The 25,624-nt window shown below is 47.0% G+C and overlaps 2 protein-coding genes across 6 annotated transcripts; one reads left to right on the top strand and one right to left on the bottom strand.

Annotated features, from left to right (window-relative positions):
• The first annotated feature begins 1,353 nt into the window (after positions 1–1,353).
• IL17D (interleukin 17D) lies at positions 1,354–17,429 on the top strand. Its single transcript, XM_083499050.1, is given in 4 exon segments — positions 1,354–1,711; positions 3,199–3,494; positions 10,120–10,411; positions 10,413–17,429. Coding segments are annotated over 4 exon segments (633 nt in total). The 5' UTR covers positions 1,354–1,696; the 3' UTR covers positions 10,443–17,429.
• On the bottom strand, positions 14,126–25,624 carry EEF1AKMT1 (EEF1A lysine methyltransferase 1). Of its 5 annotated transcripts, XM_083499047.1 has the most exons (7): positions 24,521–25,572; positions 22,444–23,016; positions 20,571–21,010; positions 19,674–19,826; positions 18,420–18,502; positions 17,207–17,487; positions 16,641–16,802 (listed from the first exon to the last, which is right to left on the bottom strand). In XM_083499047.1, the coding sequence occupies exons 4-7, from the start codon at positions 19,821–19,823 to the stop codon at positions 16,666–16,668; spliced, it is 651 nt and encodes a 216-aa protein (XP_083355173.1). In that variant the 5' UTR covers positions 19,824–19,826; positions 20,571–21,010; positions 22,444–23,016; positions 24,521–25,572; the 3' UTR covers positions 16,641–16,665. The 5 variants fall into 5 exon arrangements, with proteins under 5 accessions (XP_083355172.1, XP_083355171.1, XP_083355173.1 ...); XM_083499046.1 differs by lacking the exons at positions 20,571–21,010; positions 22,444–23,016 and having other exon boundaries at positions 14,126–16,802; positions 25,527–25,624; XM_083499045.1 differs by lacking the exons at positions 20,571–21,010; positions 22,444–23,016 and having other exon boundaries at positions 14,126–16,802; positions 25,324–25,476.

Raw genomic sequence — 25,624 nt, 5'->3', positions numbered from 1 at the left:
TTAGGCTCAACAGTAAGTAATCAGTGGAATTTTGTAAAATTAAAACAGATGGCTCTAGCAAGCTGGATCTAGTAGAATCAAAACACCTAGAATTCACATTCAGGACCTTACTTTTTGTGAACCACCCACAGAAAAAGATGTTAGTAGCCTGTGTTTCGATGGAGGCTTTGAGAAGGCATACACTTTATTGATGCCAGAAAGTGAGGAGGAATTAAAGAACCTTTTAATGAGGGTGAAAGAGGAAAGCGCAAAATATGGTCTGAAGCTCAACATCAAAAAAAAAAAAGATCATGGCCACTGGGTCCATCACCTCCTGGCAAATAGAAGGGGAAGAAATGGAGGCAGTGAGAGATTTTACTTTCTTGGGCTCCATGATCACTGCAAATGGTGACAGCAGTCACGAAATTAAAAGACACCTGCTTCTTGGGAGAAAAGCAATGACAAACCTAGACAGCATCTTAAAAAGCAGAGACATCACCTTGCCGACAAAGGTTCATATAGTTAAAGCTATGGTTTTCCCAGTAGTGATGTATGGAAGTGAGAGCTGGACCATAAAGAAGGCTGATGGCCGAAGAATTGATGCTTTTGAATTGTGGTGCTGGAAGAGACTCTTGAGAGTCCCATGGACTGCAAGAAGGTCAAACCTCTCCATTCTTAAGGAAATCAGCCCTGAGTGCTCACTGGAAGGACAGATCGTGAAGCTGAGGCTCCAATGCTTTGGCCACGGCATGAGAAGAGAAGGCTCCCTGGAAAAGACCCTGATGTTGGGAAAGATGGAGGGCACAAGCAGTGGCGTAGCGTGGGGGTGCAGGGGGGGCCGGCCGCACCGGGCGCAACATCTGGGGGTTAGGGTTAGGGGTGCAAATCCACGGGTTAGGGGGTGCAAATTACTTGCCTTGCCCCGGGTGCTGACAACCCACGCTACGCCACTGGGCACAAGGAGAAGGGGACGACAGAGGACGAGATGGTTGGACAGTGTTCTCGAAGCTACCAGCATGAGTTTGACCAAACTGTGGGAGGCAGTGGAAGACAGGAGTGCCTGGTGTGCTCAGGTCCATGGGGTCACGAAGAGTCGACTAAACAACAACAACGCCATGAAAGCCTACGAGGATCCCTTGCTTGGGAATCGTGGCGTTGACATTCTTTTTACACAGCGTGCTGCATCTTACGATTTTCCCATTGAATTCTCTGCTGATTGGGACACAGAATGGTTTCGCGCAACAGCTGATTTGCAAGTGCATTGTTGAGGGGTATCAAAGAAGAGCTACAGTGGGGAGATTAGATCATTGACTTTTGCAGGATCGTTAGGCCTCTGGCCCAGGTGAGCGGACCCTGAGGAGGCCTGCTGCCCCTGCTTTCCTCCTCCTCAGCAAGCGCGGCAAAACTCTTCGCCGGCCAGGAGAACCTCCCCCTGCCTCCCGCTAGCTCAAGTCACACCCCAGCGAAGGGAGAAAAAAAAACAACCTTCGCGAAGCAGCCCCCCTCGGCCGGGGCTGAAAATGATTTTGGCACCGGCAGGCCGGGGCGACGCAGTGCGAAGCGGGGCACTCTTCCAACTTTTCCTCTCGCCGCCCGCTCCCCCCCCCCCAACCGCGAGAGCCAAGGCCATCAGCAAGCGCTTCACGCGCCGACGCTTCCCAGAGGCTCCTCGCGCGCCTGGCCGGGCTCCGGGTCCCGGCGCGCGCGCGTCCCCACCATGCAAACGGCCAAGGTAAGGAGTGCGCAGGGAGCGGGGAGGCGCGCGCGACGCCGCGGAACCTCGGCGCAAACTTCCCGCCTGCTTGCCGTCGCTCCAATTCCTTTGCTAAGGCGGCGGCGGCGGCGGCTGCTGCTGCAAGCTGCTCCTGCCGGCGGGGCTGGAAGGCTTGGCGCGGATTTGGTTGAAAGGCGCGCGCTGAGGCGGCGGAGCTCTTCCCAAGGGGCGCGCGGGGTGCTTTTCCTCACAGCCGGTGGGCGTCACTGGGTTGAGGATTCCCCGGGACAGGGAGAAGAAATAAGAATAAGAATAAGAATAAAGAATAAATTCGAAGCAGCTTTTAAATTCGGTCCGAATGGGAAGCGTGACCTGGGCAGAGAATTACCTCTTGCCAGCTGAGATGCTCGCGAAAGGGAGCGCGGCTGGGATGCGCGGTTGCGCAGCGGGAGAATCGTTCGCACTGCCGCCCCGCCAACCAGGGCTGAGGACGCTGTTGGGCTGTCGCTGTAACAACCTGCATTGCAACGAGGTGGGGCTGGACTAGATGGCCCTTGTGGGATCCTTTCCAGCTCTCGAAGTTCTATGACCAAGCGTTGCAACTGCGAGGAGTGAGGCTCCCGACCTGTAGTTATTTAACAGACGCAAGGATTAGGAGAGCGGGGCGAGGTGTGATATTGTGCAGGTTTACTGGGGCGCCGTGGATTTCTATACTTGGGCATCCTCTGCCAATGGCACCTACTTAGTTGACAGAATGATGTCTTTCTTGCTTGGGAAAAGGATTCCTAATGTGAAATAAACAGTTTTACTCGAGAACCTACCAAAGATTAAATCCTTTTGCTGGATTAGATCCTATTTGCCCAGAAGTTCTAAACCCCACATTGATCACCCTGAGACTGTGCATCTAGGAATCCATGCCCCCCTGCGCTTTCCTCTCACCACCTGTTTGAAGGATGGGCATCATCAATCTCAAAACTGAATTCTGGATGCTGACTTATCTGTTTGATGAGTTTATATGCACAGATCTAAGTTCCTATCAAAAATGATTTACCAGTGATTTACCAATGATAGGCTAGCTCGTTAAAGTTAATCTTTATATGTGTACCTGCTTGAGGGGGGGGGTGTCAAGTAAATAAATAAAAATACTTAAACAAGTAGAAATTGTAGAAAGATTTTGACAGATTTTTCTGAGCACTTGGGGTCAAAATAAAGCAATTTAAAACAACAGTTGTTGAGACATTTCATTCCAAATCTGCTAGACAGAGGATGATGGCAGGTGGGTGTCCTTCCTCCCTAACTTAAATCCTGGCTATGCCTATTCTTGGATTATGTCCAATTTAACTTGATAGGGCTTACTTTTGAATAGATGTGTAGGATTCCATTGCAAATCTCTCTTGCGAACTAAAACTGGTGTACCTGTTATCCTCCTTCAGATGTGGAAGTGTCGGGGAAGCAAACACCTAGAAAAGCATCCTTTATATGTTTTCATTTCCTGTACATTATAGGTATGGGTGCTTGCCTGCCTTCTCTTGTGTGGACTCCCTTACCCTGGATTAGAGACTTTCAAGGTAAGCAAGCGCCCACTGCGTGCTCGAACCTGCGCTGACCGGCCTGAAGAGCTTCTGGAGCAGCTGTACGGGCGACTCACAGCAGGGATGCTCAGCGCTTTCCATCACACCTTGCAGCTGGAGCCTCTGGAAAAAGATCACAATACCAGTTGTCCAGCAGGGGGCAGATCAGCTGCGGACAAGGTATACCGGCTCCCTATCAACCTCAACAGCGTCTCTCCTTGGTCCTACAGGTAATGTGAATGCAATTCACCTGCCACTCCCTAGCTTAAACTGTGAAGTAGGGTTGTGTGATTGTCTTATCTCTCCACCTATGGCGCTGTGGCTATGTGTCGCTGAACTTCAGTTCCCATCAGCCCCAGCCAGCATGGCCAATGGTTAGGGGTGGTGGAGGTCATAGTCCCTATAACATCTGGAGAGCCACAGGTTCCCCATCCTCTGCTCTGTGGCTTGAAGGGAGACGCCACACATGTGACCTGTGTCGAATAGGACCAATCTATTGAGGCCGTTTCTTCATCTCTCTTCTGGTCTCTTAGAACTACTGATTCTTGAATTTGAAGGGGGAAATTAGTCATGAGACAGACCTTGCTTAATGCTGCACTTTTAAAAATCAGGGCAGAACTATGAGAGCTGTGCTTGCAGCTGATTCACTCCCCCCCCACCCCAACTTAATAGCAGCAGGACAGGTGAGCAGAACAGGGTCTGGGTGTCTTGTTCTGATCTCTAGTAATTAGGCTGTCACATATTTAGCTCAACCGCAGCATCTGGGAAGCTGCTATTTTAAATGTGCATACAGGTGTCACAACAGGAAGAACAGAATTAAAAGCAAATGCATCCAAAGTGGGGCAGTTTCTAATTTTAAAAACATGTGTTGTTATTATTATAATACTCTGAATAAATAACATTTGCATTTGGTTACATACCTTTGTGGGAAATGCAAATATTGTATTTTTAATGGCCACTAATAAACATTGGCTTATGTGGTTTGTCTTCTGCCTGGTTTAGCTTTAAAAACAGCTGTTTTCTCAATATGGTATTTTAAAACTAACTTTATGTATTTAGAAACAATGTTTACAAAGAATACAAACTGAATGACAGCGCTCTAAACAGAAGCTCTGTATATCCTGTACTGAAATATCAAAAATAGCACTTATATTTTGCCTGAGTAGTTTAAAAATGTGAATATACTATTAACACTGAAGGTCACATAAGGTTGACCTACAATATATAGATCTTGGGCAGGAAATAACTCTGGAAGGATCCACTGGTAGATCAGCTGGGTGATTTGCACTAGATCTACAAGGGCTTCTATTTTTCCCATTGTGTAACAATAGCAGGAAGGGAAAAGCTTTCTCACCCCACCCTCACCCCCCAAATATCAGGCTGCTTAAGTGAAGAAAGCTTGGAAGAAGACAAAGAGTTGATTTTTGTGCAAAAGTACTGTGAGCTCAGCTCTGATACTGAGCGCATGTTCAGTTGTGTTGTGCTCCTGAATTTACAGGGCTCAATTAGAAAGCAAAAGTCGAGTCCACAGTCCTGGTCCCAACTATGCCTAGTCTCAGGGACGCGGACTTATAAAAAATATTGGGGGGGCCCGGGAAAGCTCATGAATAATGAATATGCAAATAAAGTGGCGCTGCCTCCTCGTGAGCGAATAGGGGAGAGCGTGCTGCGCCTATTAATCAGCTCCGGAGGAAATTGGGTGGAGCTTTTGCTCGGGAGGGAGGGCAGGAGGCATGCAGCCCGACCCTGTGCATTTTGGGCTGGGGGAGGGGCGGCGATGGCGCTCTGCTGGAGGGGCGCCGGAGATTATTGGGGGGGCGGAGCCCCCCCAAACGAATTTTTGAGGGGGCTCGGGCCCCCTCAAGCCCCATGGAGTCGGCGCCTATGCCTAGTCTAAGCAACAGCTTTCAGCCTCCAGTTCTGATTAATCAGGGCAGTCAACAAAACCAGAAATAGGATTAAGTTGTTTTGTCCCTGGTTTCTGTTTAGTGGCTCTTCTTTTTCTCTGGCTAAGTAGATGCAAGTACCCAAGTACCAGAGAGGCGAGTTCAAAAGTATTTATGTTTTATTTCATGGGTAATGCCTCCTATAAACAAGTTGGAACCTGAGAGGCCAGTTCAAATGCCTAAACAGCCTCAGTCCAGTATACCTGAAGGAGCGTCTCCACCTCCATCGTTCTGCCCGGACACTGAGGTCCATCGCCGAGGGCCTTCTGGCGGTTCCCTCACTGCAAGAAGCCAAGTTACAGGGAACCAGGCAGAGGGCCTTCTTGGTAGTGGCACCCGTCCTGTGGAACGCCCTCGCACCAGATGTCAAAGAGAAAAATAACTAACAAACTTTTAGAAGACATCTAAAGGCAGCCCTGTTTAGGGAAGCTTTTAATGTTTAATAGGTTATTGTATTTTAGTATTTTGTTGGAAGCCACCCAGAGTGGCTGGGGAAACCCAGCCAGATGGGCGGGGTATAAATAAATTATTATTATTATTATTATTATTATTATTATTATGCTGTCCAGTGGTTTCCCCCCTAGAAAACAGGTGCTGGTACTCACCATAAAGTTGTTACAGTAAGTGCTGCACTTTTTAACAACTAAAAAAAAGAAGTGTCGATACACTTGAGTACCCCCTGAAAAATTTGTACTGATCTTGTCGGTCCTTGAGAGAGCTGTGCTGTGCTCCCCTGCACATGCTCTCTCCTCCACCCAGTTGCACAGATGCTGAGATGTCCCGCTCTCGAATTCGCCTGCCTTTGTTTCCCTTCTGCATGGGCCCCTCCTGATTACTTTTCATCTCCTCACTGACTTGTTCACCAGCTCCCCCTTGTGATGTCATCTCCAGATGTCATTGGCCTGACCAGTTTAGAGTCCAGATTATTATTAATGATGGTGATGGTAAATAAATCCAGGCCTAAAGTCTTTTCCTGCAGCTCTTCCCTGGACACCTAACCCCAGTTTGATACGCTGCCATTTATCACTGCTCCTTCCGGTCCGTGTGGCTGCATTCCTAGCTCAGGCAACTGGGTTATTTCACAAAAGAGATAGAAGGCATCTGCTGAAATCCACATGTAGGATAGTCTTGCCAGACAGATCTGCCATAAGCCTTTTTGGATCTGTAGTGCAGAGGTAGGGAACAGGATCTGGCCACTGGGCCAGATCATTCTTCCACCTACTCATGCAAGCCAACAGGTGGGTGGGGCTACTCATCTGTCAATCACCTAACATCACAGTGTCATCAGGTGGCCCTTTTTAGCACAGGACTTTGCAGGCAATGCCAGTCGTCTGTTCAGCAGTGCCTGCGCACCATTATCAGCTTCGCCAGGTCCCATATCTAACGCTGGGTCTATGACTTGTGGGCTTGACTTGGATGAAATGGTCTGGCAGGCCAAAGCAGACCTTTTCTCAACCCTGCTGTAGTGGCATGCGCTGCCTTTCCATATGTGTAATTCAATTCAATTCATCTCAGCTCATAGTCCTTAGGACTACGTCAGCAGGTTGATTTGGCATCAGTTCAGCATCAGCATGCTTAGAAGATGCAGAGCCACCACACAGGTGCAGAGTACCACAAAAGTGTTTCATCAAAGAACACACCTAAGGGATTGTTCAGTTGAAATTGCGCCCTTGCAAGGGGAAAGCTAACACAACACAAGTAGAGGTTCTCCAGTGTACTGTAGACGAACCAGGTCACTTAGTGCCATTCGCTTGCAGAAACGATCATACGGAGCAATGCAGAGATGTGGAAGCATTTGGAAAGACCTGTAGGTATACATTGGAACAAATTGCATGTAAAAAATGGCACTGCCATTGTAACTCTCATGCTCTGTGCTGAAAATTCCACCTCTCAAATTGGATGAGCAACAGCATTTGGGCTCTTTAAAACGCACTCAGGGATCTAACTTTAATATGTTGAGCCTAAACCTTGCTGTTCAGCAGAGTGTACCAATAGCTCCAGTGGAAGATGCGTCTGGCAAGCATGCTTAAGACTGTAGCCACTGCCTTCTTTTTTCTTTTCTTTATTTCACTGGATTTTGAATACAGAAAATGGTCAAAATGTTAGAGGTGCCTGCGTGTAAGGAAACAGTCTACTTAAACTAGTCTGAATGGCTTGAGTAAGTCAGCAAAGTACAAAAGAAAACATAATTATCAGGATTCTAATCCGCAGGAAGAGATCTTCTTTATCCCAAATCAATTAAACTTTAAGCAGAAAGGCCATATCTTAGTAGTAGTGCTCATGTTTTGCATGCAGAAGGTATAGCTGGGAATGTCCCTTGCCTGAAACCCTGGAAAGCTGCAGCCAGTGAGTGTGGACAATACCGAGTTAAATAGGCCAACTGTAAGTCTGCTAGTCCTATATACATTTCAAAGACCTAATTCCAAATAGGCTTCAGTTGCCACTCAAAGAGTTTTAGAAGTGTTAAAGGATTTAGGAGACCGAGCTTAAGACATATATTTTTCTTGAGTGTCTCTCAAGGGAGGCACACAAGTATTTTGCAACATTAAACTCCCTGACTCTTGGTAACACTTATTTTTGCAGCCTCCATTCTATAGGGCCCAAACTGGCACTACTGCTTTCACGTTCTTCTTCTGTATTTTTAATGACTAATTCCAGACATCCTGAACAGAGTCCAACTTGTAGGAAGCTTAGGCAGACTACAGTCATATTGAATCACTATTAATTCACTCCTGACACTGAGCAACAAAACATTTAAGGTTTGAAGCAAATATAATTTTGTTAACAGCAATAGCAAATGCAATTGGATAAGCTCTTGGGACTCAGTCCTGTTTGCCTTTAACCGATTTGTACATGCATTTCAAAAATCTAAAAGGTAGTCATTTCTTTAGACTTTTTTTGTACATTCAGGCACTCCAAATACAAATTCCAGGTGCACAAATATATGTTCTGGTTAGATCAGCGTCAGAGTTGGATAAGAATGGGTCAGTGAGTGACTTGGCCTTCCCAAAGTGCTAGTTTGCACAGCTTAAGAATATTTTAGAAAATGTAAACCATGGTAAATAGTGAGCATCGTGCAATAAATTTGTTTTGACCATTCTCCTATAGCAGGTTAATTTGGTCATATTTATATGGGGTGGATGTGTTTAGGTAAGTCTGGTACGTGGAGTTTGAAGCACTAATAGGGTTTTGAGTGGGGGGGGGGTTCCCACTCATTAAAAAAACAACACCTAAATCTTTTTCTATTCATTCTTTAAATGAAAGTCAACGTGTCACAAATGGGAAAGCCTGTTTTACAATAAAGCACAGTCATACCATGAAGACCCTGTTTATCCTTCATGGGTTTTTTTTTTTTTGCATGTAGCCATTTGTGTGTGAAAAGCTGCACCAGTTGATTTACTGACTGTCAGGCAGTCTTTAGGCACCATGGCATTTACCAGAAGAAGAAAAAACTGGACCGAGAAAACCCTGCTTCACCTTTTTCCCTTTTTCCTTATTGGTGTGTTAGCATGTGAGCATCTTTCTCAGGACTTACTATTTCCTAGAATGCTATATACGGTAAATATAACTATACTTGTATCACATGTATTATTGTAGACAGGCAGGGATTCCCTACGTGAACAGATAGCTCAAGGCACCAAAGCCTTTCTTTTTAAAAGAAGGCATTTCTGCACCAAGGCAATGAAGCTTGGTTGTGCAAAAAGTGAGCTTTCTCAGGAAAAATCGCTTCTGCTCCACATATGGACATGAGTTGCAGAAACTTGGATCTAGTTTTGTGTTCCATTTGAAGCCAGAGGTCATGTTCTTCCTCTTTCCAGAGCATCCATCTATGTGATGCTGGAGCTCTGTGCCAAACATGTCCCCAAGCATGGCTTTGAATTACGCCTAATTTCTTCCATTCCGCATTTGTTAGTGAGCTTCCAAGCAGCAACAGCTTCTGAAAAGGAAAGGTTATCCGATTTCCCCCACCTCTTATTTAAACCTGCTTTTGCCTTCCTTGCTTTTACAAATAGGTACTTATCGCCTGCCTGTGAGTAGACAAATATCCCCTATTATGACGAAGGGCAGAACTACACATTCATTGCAGCTCTGTGAGTCCTTCAAAAGTGTAACTGGGTCCTACTAAGTCAAGGAAGGGAGATCCAGGAGTTTTGGCTGTTACATGACACTTCTCCCCTCTCCTCCGCTCCTGCCATGTGCTCCCTGTGTAAATCTGCTCCAGAGGGGTTTTTTTGGGGGGGGGGGGGAACCCTGGAAGAGTTTTAGGGGGCACACAAAGGGTGCAGAGGTTAGGGGCTCACAGCTAAAACATTGCACATCTAATACTCATTGTGTTGGCAGGACTGTTTTGTTGGAGCGCCACCTCCCCAAGCTGCTTCTTTTTTTGGCAAAGAGTGATAAGGGAAGAATTTTGGGCCTGCTGTTAAAAACGAGCAGGAGCAGGGCCAGAAAAAAGGGGTCCAGCTCTGTCCACAACAAAGGCACTGCATTAGTTCTAAGGATGTGTGGGAGAACAGAGACGACGTACCCTCTACAGCTAAGAATCCCCGGAAGGAATACGGGCAAACAATTGATGTGCATCGGCTATGAGAGAGTTGAGCCGAATGAATCCACCTTACCATTGCATGAACGAGGAAATTGAGCATGCCTTTGTTTCAGATGCTGATCCGTTTAGGGAGCTGTCCAAAGGGTTTCTCTCTCCAAGTTTTCAAATAAGCAGTCCGTGTTTAAGAGCTGCAGCTGTTCCCCTCCTCCCCTCTCCTTGGCATAATAACGAAAACATTATTTAATGCAGTGCAAAGCAACTGTCAACATTTTGCCGTAATCTTTTCCAGCTGGGATAAAACAAGGAGTTGGGAGACGGTATAGGACGCACGAACTGAGTCCCTTTTCTTTTCCTTTGGCACAGAATCTCCTATGACCCGGCAAGGTATCCAAAGTACATCCCCGAAGCCTATTGCCTATGCAAGGGCTGCCTGACTGGTGTTTACGGGGAGGAGAACTTCCACTTCCGGAGTGTCCCGGTGCTAATGCCAGCAGTCATCTTGCGCCGAACCACGACGTGCACCGGAGGACGCTATGTCTACACAGAGGATTATGTCACTATCCCAGTGGGCTGCACCTGTGTACCACAGGTACATGAAAAAGAAGTAGATGGTGTAAATTCCAGCATAGACAAGCAAGGGGTAAAGTTGCTCGTTGAATCGTAACAGCAAGCCACCATCAGAATGAAGGTCCCAGAAGAAACCTGATGGCAAAGGTTGCTTTGCATGTCCTTTTAGCTTCGCCATTCCCTGGTTCTGGGAGTTCTAGAGTCCATTCATAAACACACACACACCCCTGCATGATGATGTGGGCTGCAGCCTGCATCCATAATGAGCCATTGGAGGACAGTCCATATGCACAGGACGTTTGTGCCAGCTCAAATACAGTCCCCTTCAGTGCAGTCAGATAATGTACCCGGCTGTGAGGCCCTTGTTTTTGAGAGGCCAGGTGGTGCTTGTGCATATATAGCGCCCACCCATAGAAGCAGCGTGCTTTGAAAATATCATTACAAACGTTGCGAAGACAGAAGCTGGAGGTGTGGTGGGACACAGTCCAGTGACACAGAGCCATGATGAGATTTGAAGAATCATAATGGGAATGAACAAATTAAGAAATCACGCCTGGAAAGTAGCTCTGGGGATACAATAGTGGTCCAGGAAATATGAGGCTTGTACCACCTAATAGCTGCTATAGATAAAGGCAGAGGTCCACAAATGTTTGCTTTGCTCTGAAGCAGAGCCATTATGTGTCGTCATCACTGACCCCCTTCTGAGACTCACATATGCCCTGGGGTCTGTTATGTCACACTGAACCTTAAAGGTAGTGCAAGCAGCTCATTTTTTATCTGCTCCGAACATCAAATGATAGGGGACTCCCTTTTGTCACATCTTCTAAATCCTTAATGTAAAGGTCGCTGAAAGGGCTGTGTCTTTAAGATATGACCCTGATGTTGGGATTATGATGTTAGAATTCTAACAGTGCAAGGTCCTGGACTCCTGATTATTTTTGTTTCGGCTTTAATTGTTACTTCTGTGTTCAAAGGAAGAAAACCTTTCACAAAATATCATTTCAAAAGCAGCGTCAGCAGACTCGCTGAAAAGGTAGCATTCTCACAGTGCAAAGGAGTATCAGTCCACAAATAGTTTACTCAAGGGGCAGGTGTGAAATGTAGAGAAGAGAAGAACTTTACTGCTGGCGTTAACGAGGAGTAAAGTACTGGTGTTTTCCCAGTTTACAGCTCAGATGTTGACCAGGGCAGTATTGTGTATGCCGCAAATGCACACCAACCCTATACAATATACTCTCGCTCACATAACATCATGGAAAGAGAAGTCTCGGCTTGAAAAGCAGTCTGGTTTATGACCCCTTTCAAAAGTGTGGAAACATGCCAGTTGCCTTTTTAAGATGTTCTTAGCTTTCAGCTTACAAGCCAGTTATCAGTTTTAGATTTTTCAGGCTGCAGGAGCCTTTGGGAATAACAAGGATGATGAGAGATCAGATAAATGAAACCAAACTGCTTGTCCAAGGGGGGGGGGGGGGAATGTGCCTTGGCTTCCATCGGTGAGAGAGGAAAGCATCTGCCAAATTAAATGAATGTTTGAGCCAAGAGCTCTAAACAGCAAAGGTTCAGAAAACTCTGTAAGCTGGAGGCAGCTGCCTCTTTAAACTCCCAATGATAGACAAAGCTGTTGGCTCAATTTACAGGGTTAATTCTGTCTATAACTCATTTCTCTGTAACTTCCTACACTGAAAGCACCATCCTTTATGGATATTCTGTGGCTATTTCCCAAGTCACCCATTCCACTTGGTGAGAGTGAGCCATGGTTTTCTAATGCGTAATGTTAGCAAACATCAATAGGTTACCAAATGATAAAGGTAAAGGTAAAGGGACCCCTGACCATTAGGTCCAGTCGCGGAAAACTCTGGGGTTGCGGCACTCATCTCGCTTTATTGGCCGAGGGAGCCGGCGTACAGCTTCCGGGTCATGACTAAGCCGCTTCTGGCGAACCAGAGCAGCGCACGAAAATGCCGTTTACCTTCCTGCCAGAAGGGAATCGTGGGGATTCGAACCATCGACCTTCTGATCAGCAAGTCCTAGGTTCTGTGGTTTAACCCACAGCGCCACCCGCGTTGCTTTCCATGTATCTTTCTAGCTATCGGGTAGATGGTTGCTAATCTATCTCCAAATTGCACATGACACAGCACTTGCCATTTGGCCTTTGTTTAGGGTGACCAGAATGACACCGTTGGACCTTCAGTGGTTGTGTAGAAGGAGTGGCAAATTTTGGGGATGAAGATTTCCCCTCAATTTAAGGAAGACACAAACTGAGAATAGCAACTAGTATGATGACCTGAGAAGGGTGACTAGGAGGAAGAATCTGTAAACCAAATCCTATACAGAACAATTAAAGAATACCTGGGTGCATCTAGCCTGGAAAAGATTAAGGATAGGCATTCCAGCTGTCTTCAAATATCTGAAGTGCCTTCATGTAGCAAATGGAAGAATTTTGTGTTCTGTTGCTCCCGAGGGTAAATCTAGAACAAATAGGTGGAAATGGTGGGAAAGCCAATTTTGGCTAAACCTTACGAGAAACTTCCTAAGAGTACAAGCCACTCAACAGCGGAACTGCCTGCCTCAGGAGGTATTGAGCTCTCTTTTCCTCATTGGAGATATTTAAGCAGAGGCTGAACGAATGTCAGGGATTTTGTAGTCACACTTTGCAATGTACATCCTGCATTGAGCAGAGTGTTAGACAAGTTGACTTCCACGATTCCTTCCAACCCAGAGGCCCATCTCTGCATGAAAAGGCGTATCTGCCAAAATCCTTTCTTTTTCATAATGGACTCTGGGGATGAGAGGATTTATTCCATTCTGTTATTTCCTCTGGTGTGCTCTGCCCAGAGTTTAACTCCTGATCTCTAGTTTAACTATTATTAGTTTTTAAATTACAACGTTTTTTTCACCATCTAGCTCTCATTTCTAAGTTTCTGAAATTACAGCATGTATAGTTTGCAAATGAGCTGAAAACTGAGGCATCTCCCTCCCCACTGCTTTCTTAATGCACCTTTGTACTGATAAAACAGTGCAGGAAGATCCATAACAATGTGAACCTATTTTTGGACGGTTTTACTAATGTGCACACTTGTTTTGACACGCTGGTAAATACCTCCCAAAAAGAATCATCACACAATTGTATAGAATCACATATTGCATTTTTACAGTATTACCACACACATGTTAACGAACACACTGGTAAGATGGTAGAAAAGGGATTGCAGTGCAATCTTGATCAAGTTTGTTTCCTCCCCCCCACTGTTTTATCAACACATGGGGAGGAATGACAGACACCCTGAAAAGCCACTGCTAATCAGAACAGGCAGCGCTGGGCAAAAACGTATCTGCTATAAGGTAGCTTCCTATGTTCCTCCATAAAAATGAAAAAGAAGAAAATAACTCAAATACAGAACAGTGAATTTCTAATCCAATTGGAAACAAGAGATCAACTAATTCAGATTTCCCAAAATCCAGGTAGAAACTTCTGAAATATGCCTAATGGAGCCTGGCTAACCTTTGCATCCATAACATGTCCTTCTTCTAGAAAACTTCCCAATGATTAATTTAATTTCTCTCTCCATCGCTGCGCTACACTGCACTATGCTGTGGCTCTTCCAACCAAACATTCCTTTGAGATTACTTCACAGCCCTGAGTCCATGGACCCCTAACAGAATCTCTGCATTCTATACTGGGGTGGTGGGGAGGGGGAAGGGGGAAGGAAGGCAGATTTAAAAGGAAAGAAATGCTTGTTGAATGCAGTCCAGACATAATTTGTGAGCACAATTCAAAGGAAACACTGGCAGCTATACATAATTTGATATAGCTTTTATGGCAGGAGCCCTTCCCTGCAACTTTTATTGGAAATTCAGAGGTGCAAATTGTGGTAGTCATTCACTTTAGTATCGAAATCAACCGACACAGAGGATTTTCCTTGCATCTGCCTTGTATTTTACAATACAACCAGCAGCATCCCACCATAATTTCCAGCATCAAACTGTTGAGGCATCTGTGACTGCTATACTATGCAACTCACTGGCATGCACTATCAGAGAACAGCTAATTTTAATGCACCCATTTGACCACAGTTCATATGCTAAACTGGGTGAATTATGTGTATCTGCAAGTGTCTAACGCTAAAGTTGTGGTTTTCAAATGCCCCCGGGGAATCTTTTCCACATTGGCAAACTAGTTAATGACCTCTGCACATTTTGGTTGGAGGCGATTATTCATAATGGGAACGAATAAGAATTTGCGTGGGGAATGCAACTATTATTGTAGAGGAAACTGTTCCAATCAAAGAGCAGAGTACTTGGCGGCTTAAGTAAGGGCAAGATTTCAAAGTACAGGCAATATACAGGCTTAGTCTGGAGTTCTGAGATAATGAATACAAACCAGACTCGAACTATTGAAGGTTTTGTGCCAGGGCATATGTATCCAATGTTCTCTTTTGCTCTTATTTCAGAATTTAGTTCATATTCAAACAAAAATGTAAAACCTTTGGTGGATAAGTTAAAGCACAGGTGGCTGTCACCTGTAGAATGCAGCCTGCAGGGATGCTGGGCAAGTGAGAGGGGCTATGGTCGTGGGAACTGCTGAAATGCAGGGCTGTATGAAGATGCCAGGGCACTCAACTTCATGAGAACACAAAAGAGGCCGTGCTAGATCAGGTCAATGCCCCATCTAGTCCAGGCAGACTGTTCCCACTGTGGCCAAGCAGATGTCTATGAGAAGCTTTCCTCTGCCCAAAATATAAGGGGGAAAGAAGGAGCAGGTGTGTAAACACCAGTGCATGGAAAGCTGGAAACCCCATGGGAAATGTTAACATCACACTTGACATGGATGTCAGCTAGCTCTTCAAAGCAAACTGGAGAAATGGGAGAATTGTAAAAATGGGAAGACTGACTTAAAAGGGAAGTACCATATTTTTCCACATATAAGATGATGTTGTTTATTATTAAAAAAAAGTTAAAAATTGGGGGTCATCCTATAAACGGATAGTGCAGAGGGGGGACGGGTGATTGGTGGCATCTGTGAGCAGGAGTTTGTCAGCGGTGATTTGGCAGGTGATTGGTGGCTGCGGCCAGGCCTGCTGCCAATTCCCCCTTTTCCTTAATTTGGAGTCCCCAAAAAATAGGGGTCGTCTTATACACCGGGGCATGCTATACACGGAAAAATACAGTAGTATCCTGCACTGCTGAGCAGGGTGCAACTAAAATGAATGGTTGCAACTTTCCTCCCAGTAATTGTGTTAATCATTTGCTGGACTAGAGAGGAAGGAGCACCACACCTTCCCCTTCACCGTATCTTCAGTACAGGGAGGTCTCATTATCCATAAAATCAAACCAATACTCTTTAACAGTTAGGGTTTTGTACAATGACTGCAGCTCAGCCAATGGCTGGGGCAGAATAAAAACCTAGCCATTCCCCATCTCCAAAGCAGAACAGGATTTAGGCAGTTTGAAAGGTTGGCAAGTCCCTGTACCATAATACATCATACAAGAGAATCTAAGGACATTTTATGGCACACAAGCGTAAGAAAATGAATTCAGTACTGTGCGTACAACTTCAGTTTGATAAAGGTCAGAAAGGTTATCCAATTGCCTCTTTGGATCAATGGATATTATGCTGCAAAAGTGCTTAATGGCTTATTCAGAGAAAAATGAAATTAGTTCAGGTTTCGTATGCAAAAATGCTGTGAGATACACTTTGAGTGTTTGATGAGGGTCACACTCTTCCGAATTGGGAAATAAGTATTTTGCAACTCAACCACGTGATAAAGTCAGGTTCACAATACACCTGGAAAGATAATATGGCAGCCTAATAACATAAAATGTCCCTTTAAAAAAAAAACTTCTGACATAGCATTTTAGAATACTATAGTCTTCCATTTCTGTGCAAAATTTTAACGTTTTCCCTTCCTCTCTAAGACGGCAATAATTTATCTTATTTACAAATCAAATACACAAGGTGGCAATTCATAATGAAAAATATGGAGCTTGTTACCAGTGCTGGAGTTCAGATTTATGCTTGCCAGGGATTCATGAAGAGGAACTTAGTTACATCACTTGTTCTCAGCTTCAGTTGCCCACAGAATTATAAAGAGCAATAGGAAAGGGAGCAAGACCTGTCATTTGGGTTGGCAGAGTATCAGAAGTGTTTTGGTGGGAGAAAGGTTATCCAATGTTATTGCACCTGTTCCATGTCCACTTGCTCAACCCTCGCCTCTCATCACCTCTTCCCTCCTATTAGCACAAATATGGCTGAATGTTAAAAACAAATTACAAATGTTCACACCTCCAGAGAAGGGAAAAAGCCCCAGACTGAAATATTTGGTTAATTCTTTATGAGCAGTGTCAAGAAACAGAATCTAGTCCAGAATCATAGTTCACGTAACATCTAAATTCATTGGCTAGGTTTCGAGTATGTTTTGGAATAAACTTGCTCATCTTCACACCAAGATACTTAGCAGCATATTCCTCCATAACAGCACCTGCAGCAGAAAATGAACAAACGATCATGTCTTAATGGAACAAAACGAGTAAGAACTTTCTTGTTGGCCTATCCCATTTCAAACAGTTGCCAACCTCAGACTTCTCAGAAGCAGGGCATGAAGGCAAATAGACTTTCTCTCTGGTTGCCCCGAGCAGCCAATGTCCAGACTCAACATTGAGATTTCAGTTTGCTATCATAGCAAAGCAATAACATATTTAAATTATCTTTTTTAACTACTCCTGTTTCCCCCCACTATCCTATATCCCCTTACAACAGCTTTCTGTGAGAGCTGACTGTTTCCCAAATCAAGATGCTGTACAAAGTCGTGAGCATTATCCTTTTAAATGAATGCAGACACTATAATTATAGATAATAAGATGTTAGATGTTGCAATGCTTATACCTGTACAAAGCAGAACCTTTCCTTTAGTCAAGTATTTTATGGTTTCTGCAGTTTTTCTGAGACACTCTTCAGACAGGTAGGGTGGATCTGCTACGACAATGTCAAAACTGTGTGCTGTGAGGTTGGCCGGAAGGTTCAAGGGATTGTTGTAATCATAGAAAACATATTCAGCTCCATACACAGAAAATCTTTGGTCATATTCCAATAAACATGTTGAAAAATCTTTGTTGTCCTGTTCTTTCAATTTTTGATAAACACTGGGTGCACTAACACATGCTATTCTGAAAAGATAAAGAAATAAAGAAAAAGGTTCAGATATTTAATCCAGAACTTGTGCTAAACAGTGTGCGTGGCAACTTGAACTTCGAATTGGCATAGCAATTACCTGAAAAAGAAGGATTTCTTTTTTTTTTTTGAGTGGAAATGCTAACTTAGAATCACTGAATTTAAGAAACTTCACAAGCAACTGCAAACAAAACCCTCACACACCAAGTGGACTGTATCTTCCTTATTAAGAAAGGAGAACTCCCACAACTATCTGCAGGTATGACAAGGTTAAACAATGCATTTTTATTATCCACATATTTCCAACGATATCTCTACTGACTGCATTGTGTATATTCAACCATTACAGTTTTCATGCCCCAAGAAATGCAGTCCCCACCACATGTAGGAGCCAAGGGCTGAGCTTCTGTACTGCAGAAACAGTTGATCATACAGAGGTAATGTGCACAATTAGGACTGTGGCATGTCACAGGAACCAGAAAACATTGGTCCTCCAAACAGTTCTGGAATGCCATCTTACTCAAATTCACAATAAATATAAAAGAGGTCTTAGAGATGGACAGGAGTTCTTAGCATCATTCTGCAAAGTTCCCTTGGACCTCAGAAGTGAGGCTTGAAATCCATGCACAAATTAATAGATGGCCTCAAGTCTCAGTCTCAATTCATCTGTAAAACGGAAATGTTGGTTGCTTCGTCACAGGTAGGTGATAAGGGAAGCTTTGCATGTTATATGCTATGTAAAAATCATAAACAACATTTCACAGTCTTGTGCTTTAACGATCAAAGTTGTCTCACTATCAAAGCTGTATCACAGTGATGTACTACAGAAAGGTTGACACATTAACATACTACAAAAAAAAAACCCAGAAAACAGTATTACAATATTTTCAAAAAGACAAAAACACGTTCCTAGATTTATAGAACTCACCTGCCACCACTTCCAACTGCTCTTGCAGCCTCGTTAGCTAAATGGAGCGCAGTTTCAGCATCATACCAAAACTGGCTCAGTTGCTGGGGGTAATAAAGCACAAATATCAGTAATACACTTTTCTTATACAATAAATGTCAACAGAATGGGGGGGGGGGGGGACACAGACATCTGACTAAGCAAAATGGGGCTCAGGGTTGTATACGGCCTCCACTACAGATATCCAATAGTTGTGTCCTTTTCTCTTTCCATTTCATTGTCCCCGAAGTAAAAAGGGCACACAGAAGAAAAAGGGAGACACAACATGTCAATGATCATGGTAGAGAACTGAACGGTCAGACTGTGGAAGGATCAAGATGATAAGATACAATGGACTGAGTAGACAATGCTGAGTGTGGGGAGGGAGCCAGAGAAGCATCAGCAGCAACAGGGGTTAAGGATTGGCTGCTGGGTGCAGACAGTGGACATACACTCCTGAATCACATTCATGTTAACAATTCTTAGTATGTTACAGTATTTAAAACATGTACATGTGTGTGGCCCAGGCTTATGTGACACACCAGAAACTAGCGCCAAGAGAAGTGGGCAAGGAAACTAGAATGGGAAACAAGCAGGGTGGGGGAGGACCACATGCTTGGAAGAAATAATGATGAGAGTTTTGTGTCCCAAACTGGGATCAAGAATACAAGACTTTCCTGGCTCCACTCTTGGTTCCCTGCACCCTCCAAATATCCAGTTCATACCCATTTCTTTGTCATGAGAAAAACTGGAAAGTACAGGTTAGGTAGAAAAAACTGAGCCAATGATAACTTTGTTTCTTAGTATTAAATTGGATCTTCGGTTCCGCTTAATTTTTCACTGAAGGGAAAAGATAATCTCTCTTCCACTTTCCCAAACTGCAAGTTTCCCATGAGAAGCAAGCTAATGAGTGGAAATAGTGCAATTATACTAATGCGGTCAATGTCTAACAAGCAGAGGAACACACACCACTATAGACAATTTGCTTGCCCAGAGTTTACATTCTCTGAACTGTTTCTCAATACAGCAAGCTGACTTTAAAGCCAAAACCAAGTAAAAAATTTCACCTGAGCTGTAACAATAATGGTGGATCTCGATGTCATTTAGCATTCCAACTATTGACAGTCTTGTTGGGTGCCTCTGTTCTCATTATTTTGTCCTGCATATCTGTGATCCTGTGCCATTCTATAGAAGTGCTACCACAAACTGTATTTTAGTCAAAATGCACCTGCTTACCCAGTTCTCCTCTATTGAGCCAAGAGAATTGTTATCAAATCTTTCTGTTGCCTTAATGTCTTCTCTCTGCTGTTGCTCAATATAGAACTCTTGCAGAGCAGATAAGGCTTCAGATGAAAGCTGAGGCACATCATCATCACTGTCACTCATTTTCTAGACGCAAAGCAAAATAAAACAACCCTTTTGTTAATTAACAAAAATCTTCAAAAGATACAAAGACTAGCTGTAAAATTATATCTCTTTGCCATAAGAGGCAGAGATGAGAGTGTTTTCTCGTTTCTGGCAACAACAAAAATTGGCAATATTTCAGAAATATTTTAAATTTCATACATTTTGACTGCCCATACATCACGGAGAGCATCTCTAGGAATCCTTATAGGAAAGGAGTTCTCAAATACTGTGGGTGTTTGCAGCTGATATTATTCCAGATTAATTCCCTTCCTATGTTATTTTCATGTTGAAGTTACATTTTAATTGGTGGGGAGCAAGAGAACTAGAAACGCTCTTTAGTTTCACTTTTAAGGTGTCAAGCAAAATTATGATGTTTAAACTGTATATTTTATTATTCTCTTCTGAGCCAATATCAGCACAGCTGTCAACTTCAAAAGAAACATGTTTTCATGTCTACAAACTTCCAGCTGTGTATATTTACGGTATGTTAAACATGGTTCATAATGAAAAGTCTTGTATGGATTAAGATCATATTTGACAAATGTATGCCTAAAGCAATTTAGTAGTAGTAGTAGTAGTAGTAGCAGCAGTAGTAATAGTAATAGTAATAGTAGTTTTATACCCCACCCATCTGGCTGGGTTTCCCCAGCCACTCTGGGCAGCTTACAGTACATATAAAAAAATTGTAAAACTTAAGACATTAATTTTTTCCCAATACAGGGCTACCTTCAGATATCTTCTAAAAGTCTGACAGTTGTTTATTTCCTTGACATCTGATGGGAGGGCGTTCCACAGGGCAGGCGCCACTACCAAGAAGGCCCTCTGCCTGGTTCCCTGTAACCTCACTACTCGCAGTGGGGGAACTGCCAGAAGGCCCTTGGAGCTGGACCTCAGTGTCTGGGCTGAACCATGGGGGTGGAGACGCTCCTTCAGGTATACTGGGCCGAGGCTGGTTAGGGCTTTAAAGGTCAGCACCAACACTCTGAATTGTGCTTGGAAACATACTGGGAGCCAATGTAGGTATTTCAGGACCGGTATTATATGGTCTCAGTGGCCGCTCCCAGTCACCAGTGTAGCTGCTGCATTCTGGATTAATTGTCGTTTCCATGTCACCTTCAAATGTAGCCCCATGTAGAGTGCATTGCAGTAGTCCAAGTGGGAGATGACTAGAGCAGTGTTTCCCAACCTTTTTTGGGCAAAGGCACACTTGTTTCATGAAAAAAATCTCGAGGCACACCACCATTACAGCCCCGTGACGTCAGTGCGCAGCGCCACGCCGGGAGGGACATGAATTGCTAGCAAATTACATAATCACCTCCTTGAGGGCTGGCTCATCTTCTCCGAAGGCAGAACCCCATTAATTAACAGCACAGACTCACACCATAGCCAAGACGAGGGGGAAAAACCTCAGTCATGCACAGTCATGCACATGTGGGGGCTAAATGAGGACAAAGACCGGGCAGAGAGCAGGGTTCAAATCACCCCACCCGGCCAGGACAATCCCTGGGTGCTCCCTTGGGCCACTCGCCTGACCCACCTCGCAGGGCTGTTGTTGCGAGGATAACACGGGGAGAACCACGCGCGCCCCCGGGAGCTCCTTGGAGGAGAAAGCGGGCGATGAATGCAATGCACGAAATATATGAGAGGCGACCAGGTTTTGCAGGTGAGGGGCCCCCGCCAGCCTCCGCTTCCAACATCCGGCACAACGACGCCGAAGTTTCCCCCCGGGCTCGGCTCGGGGAGCAGCGCTGCTCCCCCCCGGCTCCCCTTCGCCCTCCCGGCTCTCTCTGCCGTCCACTGGGGACCCCCCTCACCTGCCAAGTCCGGAGCAACGGTGGAAGTTGCATGCATGCATGCAGGGTGCCGCGTTGCCATTGCATTGCACTGCACTCCATGCAACGCCTGCACGCATGCATTGCCTTGCACGCCCGCCAAGGGGTCTCCCCGCGGTCCGATGCGTCCCCTCCGGCGCGGATGCAGCATTGCAAAAATAAAAAAACCCCGACGCAGCCCTACCTGGGGGGTAGCCTCCGCCTCCGCCGCTCCGCCTCCGCGGGGATCCCCGGGCTCCATCCTGCCGCCCGATCTCCGCGGGGGCGCAGGCAGGCTGCGCGGGGTCTGCGCGGAAGAGCCCCTGCCCGCCCGGCCGCCGCCGCTGCGCTCATTCCATGGCCGGGAGAAGATCGCTTCAAACAAAACGCCCGGCCCGCCAGGCCACGCTGGGAAACGTAGTTTGCGCACCCCGCGCGGGCGCGGAGCCCAAGGGCGAGGGGACTACGGATCCCGGCAGCCCCCGCGCCGGGGACAGAGGGGGAGAGGCCGGGTGCAGGGATGGAGGGACGGGTGGGCGAGCGAGTGAGTGAGTGGCAGCCGCCAAGCCTTGGCCGAGAGCCAGGAAGGGCCTCCCCGGAGGAGGAGGAGGGAGGCGCAGAGCGGGAGGGAGGGAGGGAACCCCAGGGGTCATCTAGTGACGGCGCCCCAATCAAAAATTTGACTTTTTTTAAAAAAAAATCTTTCAATTTTTTTAATTTTTCCCGCGGCACACCAGGCAACATCTCGCGGCACACTAGTGTGCCATGGAACAGTGGTTGGGAAACACTGGACTAGAGCATGTACCACTCTGGCAAGACAGTCCGCAGGCAGGTAGGGTCTCAGCCTGCGTACCAGATGGAGCTGGTAGACAGCTGCCCTGGACACAGAATTGACCTGCACCTCCATGGACAGCTGTGAGTCCAAAATGACTCCCAGGCTGTGCACCTGGTCCTTCAGGCGCACACTTACCCCAGTCAGGACTAGGGAGTCCGCCATACCTGTCTGCCCCGTCCCCCCAAAACAGTACTTCTGTCTTGTCAGGATTCAACCTCAATCTTGTTAGCCCCCATCCATCTTCCAACTGCCTCCAGACACTCACACAGGTCATTCACTGCCTTTACTGGTTCCGATTTAAAAGAGAGGCAGAGCTGGATATCATCCACATCCTGATAAACACCTAGCCCAAACCCCCCAATGATCTCTCCCAGCGGCTCTATATAGATGTTAAAAACATCTCTCTAGTGCATTACAGAAATGCTTCTTAAAAAATTATTGCCTAGTTCACCACCACTCTGGGGCTTTACATGACCAATTTATATCAGAAACATATAACTGATCAGGACACAGTTTCTTTATATAACTTTGTACAGTGGTACCCCGCAAGACGAACGCCTTGCGAGACGAAAAACTCGCAAAACGAAAGGTTTTTTCGTTTTCGAGATGCCTCGCAAGACGAATTTCCCTATGGGCTTGCTTCGCAAAACGAAGCTTGCCCCGGGGACAGCGGGTCTTCTCTTTTGAAGCAAGGGGTGGCCGGGAGATCGCTTCTCCCCACCGCCCCTTGCTTCAAAAGAGGTCCGGGGGCAGCGGGAAGCGCTCCCGCTGCCCCCGGACCTCTTTTGAAGCAAGGGGCGGTGGGGAGAAGCGATCTCCCCGTGCTCCGAAGCCGGGCGGGGGGGGTGGGAACACCTGCCCCAGCCACCCCGCTTCGGAACGCTGCTCCGAAGCGGGGTGGGGGGGCGGGAGCACCTGCCCCAGCCGCCGGGCTTCGTAGCGCTGCTGCAAAGCCGGGCGGGGGGTGGGAACACCTGCCCCAGCCACCCTGCTTCGGAACGCTGCTCCGAAGCGGGGTGGGGGGGGGCGGGAGCACCTGCCCCAGCCGCCGGGCTTCGTAGCGCTGCTGCGAAGCCCGGCGGGGGGTGGGAACACCTGCCCCAGCCACCCCGCTTCGGAACGCTGCTCCGAAGCGGGGTGGGGGGGTGGGAACACCTGCCCCAGCCACCCCGCTTCCGAACGCTGCTCCGAAGTGGGGGGGGGCGGGAGCACCTGCCCCAGCTGCCGGGCTTCGTAGCGCTGCTGCAAAGCCGGGCGGGGGGTGGGAACACCTGCCCCAGCCACCCCGCTTCCGAACGCTGCTCCGAAGTGGGGTGGGGGGGCGGGAGCACCTGCCCCAGCCGCCGGGCTTCGTAGCGCTGCTGCGAAGCCGGGCGGGGGGTGGGAACACCTGCCCCAGCCACCCCGCTTCGGAACGCTGCTCCGAAGTGGGGTGGGGGGGGCGGGAGCACATGCCCCAGCTGCCGGGCTTCGTAGCGCTGCTGCGAAGCCGGGCGGGGGGTGGGAACACCTGCCCCAGCCACCCCGCTTCGGAACGCTGCTCCGAAGCGGGGTGGGGGGGGCGGGAGCACCTGCCCCAGCCGCCGGGCTTCGTAGCGCTGCTGCGAAGCCGGGCGGGGTGGGAACACCTTCTGAAGGCGGGCGGGGGGCGAAAGTCTTTGTCCCCCCCTGCCTGCCTTCCCAGGGGCTTTTAAATCGCCCCGGACAGCGGAGAAGTCCTCCGCTGTCCGGGGCGATTTTAAAATGCCGCCCGCCAGCATTTTAAGATCGTCCGGACAGCGGAGAAGCCCTCCGCTGTCCCGGGGTTTTTTAAAATGCTGGGGGTGAGAAGAAAAGCCCTTGTCCCCCCCCCCCAGCCTTCAGAAGAGGTCTGGGGACAGACTGTCCCCGGACCTGGTCTGAAGGCGGTTTCCCTAGGAACGCATTAATTGATTTTCAATGCATTCCTATGGGAAACCGTGTATCGCAAGACGAAAAAACCGCAAGACGAAGAGAGTTGCGGAACGAATTAATTTCGTCTTGCGAGGCACCACTGTATAGCAGTTGCCGTGTGGGGTGAGGTTTGGAAATAGTCAGACTCAAGCCCCACTCCGTCATAAAGCTCACGATGCGTCGGAAGTCACTTTGCCGCTTGACCTACATTGTACTATTGGTTTTGATTTTTATCTAAGCAGAGATGAGGAGCCTGCGTCCTGCCAGACGTTGTTGGATTACAACTCCTACCATCCCAGACTATGGACTGTGCTGAGATTGCCACAGGTTCTCCATCCCCAACCCGATTAGTTCAAGGAAGCCACCACACTTAAGACCCTATTCGCCCAATTCATATTTGCAGGTGCTGGAGTGAAGTAAAGCATACCAAGACCTTCCTTGACTTCTGCTCAGCTGCAAACTCAGCAGGGAACTTTGAGTCCAGCCAAGGGACCAGGGAGAGTTTTACACTATTCCTGAAGCATTTTGGGCTCGCTGTCTCTTCTCAATACCACCCACTTGTGCAACCTTTTATATGCTCCCTCTTCCTGGCCTTTCAAAAAGAAAAAGAAAAGGGGGGCATCTGGGCTAGCGACTTCGAGAGCGCCCCAAACTGCTATGCATGCATCCCTGGAAGGCGGCGTGAGGAAATCTCAGCTAAATAGAACACGTTTGCCACACTGACTGCCAAAAAAAAAGTTTTTTTAAGGAAGTGCGTTGGGAACTGCGGCGTGGAGGAACTCTGCAAACACACGCAGACACACCTGACCTTCACAAGGAAAAAAACACACAATAAATAAACCCAGAGCGCTATTTGAGGGAACATGCTGCCTCACACGCCACTTTTGCCCCTGTCGCTAACCTTCTCCATGATGCTGCGAGCCCTGTCCAATGCAAACCTTCTCTCTCCCCACCCGCCCCGTCCCACGGCACGTCCTCTTCGTCCAACCTATTCCCCCCATAGGCACAACACTGTGAGAGCTGCCGGGCCTCCCCATCTCTTCTTTCGGGCCTCCGCTCCTTCCCTCCTGCGCCGGCAGCCATTTCCCTTTCCCCGCCACTCACCGCAGCGCGGCGGCCTCTCCGCCCGCGGCCTCCCTTCGTCAGGCTCCGCCCGCCTCCCCTCGCGAGCAGCCGGGAAGCTTCTCTCTTGCGCCCTCTAG

Source organism: Podarcis liolepis (genome assembly GCF_965112155.1).
Source record: "Podarcis liolepis genome assembly, chromosome: 4".
Lineage (NCBI taxonomy): Eukaryota > Metazoa > Chordata > Lepidosauria > Squamata > Lacertidae > Podarcis > Podarcis liolepis.
The sequence above is the reverse complement of the archived record's forward strand: the minus strand, read 5'-3'. Positions and strand labels throughout refer to the sequence as shown.

Excerpts from the sequence above, each read along its gene's own strand:
- EEF1AKMT1 (XM_083499045.1), bottom strand. Across the intron at positions 17,488-18,419 it reads GCAGTTGGAAGTGGTGGCAG|AATAGCATGTGTTAGTGCAC; the intron begins GTGAGTTCTATA and ends TTATCTTTTCAG. Across the intron at positions 16,803-17,206 it reads AAAGGTTCTGCTTTGTACAG|GTGCTGTTATGGAGGAATAT; the intron begins GTATAAGCATTG and ends TTTCTGCTGCAG.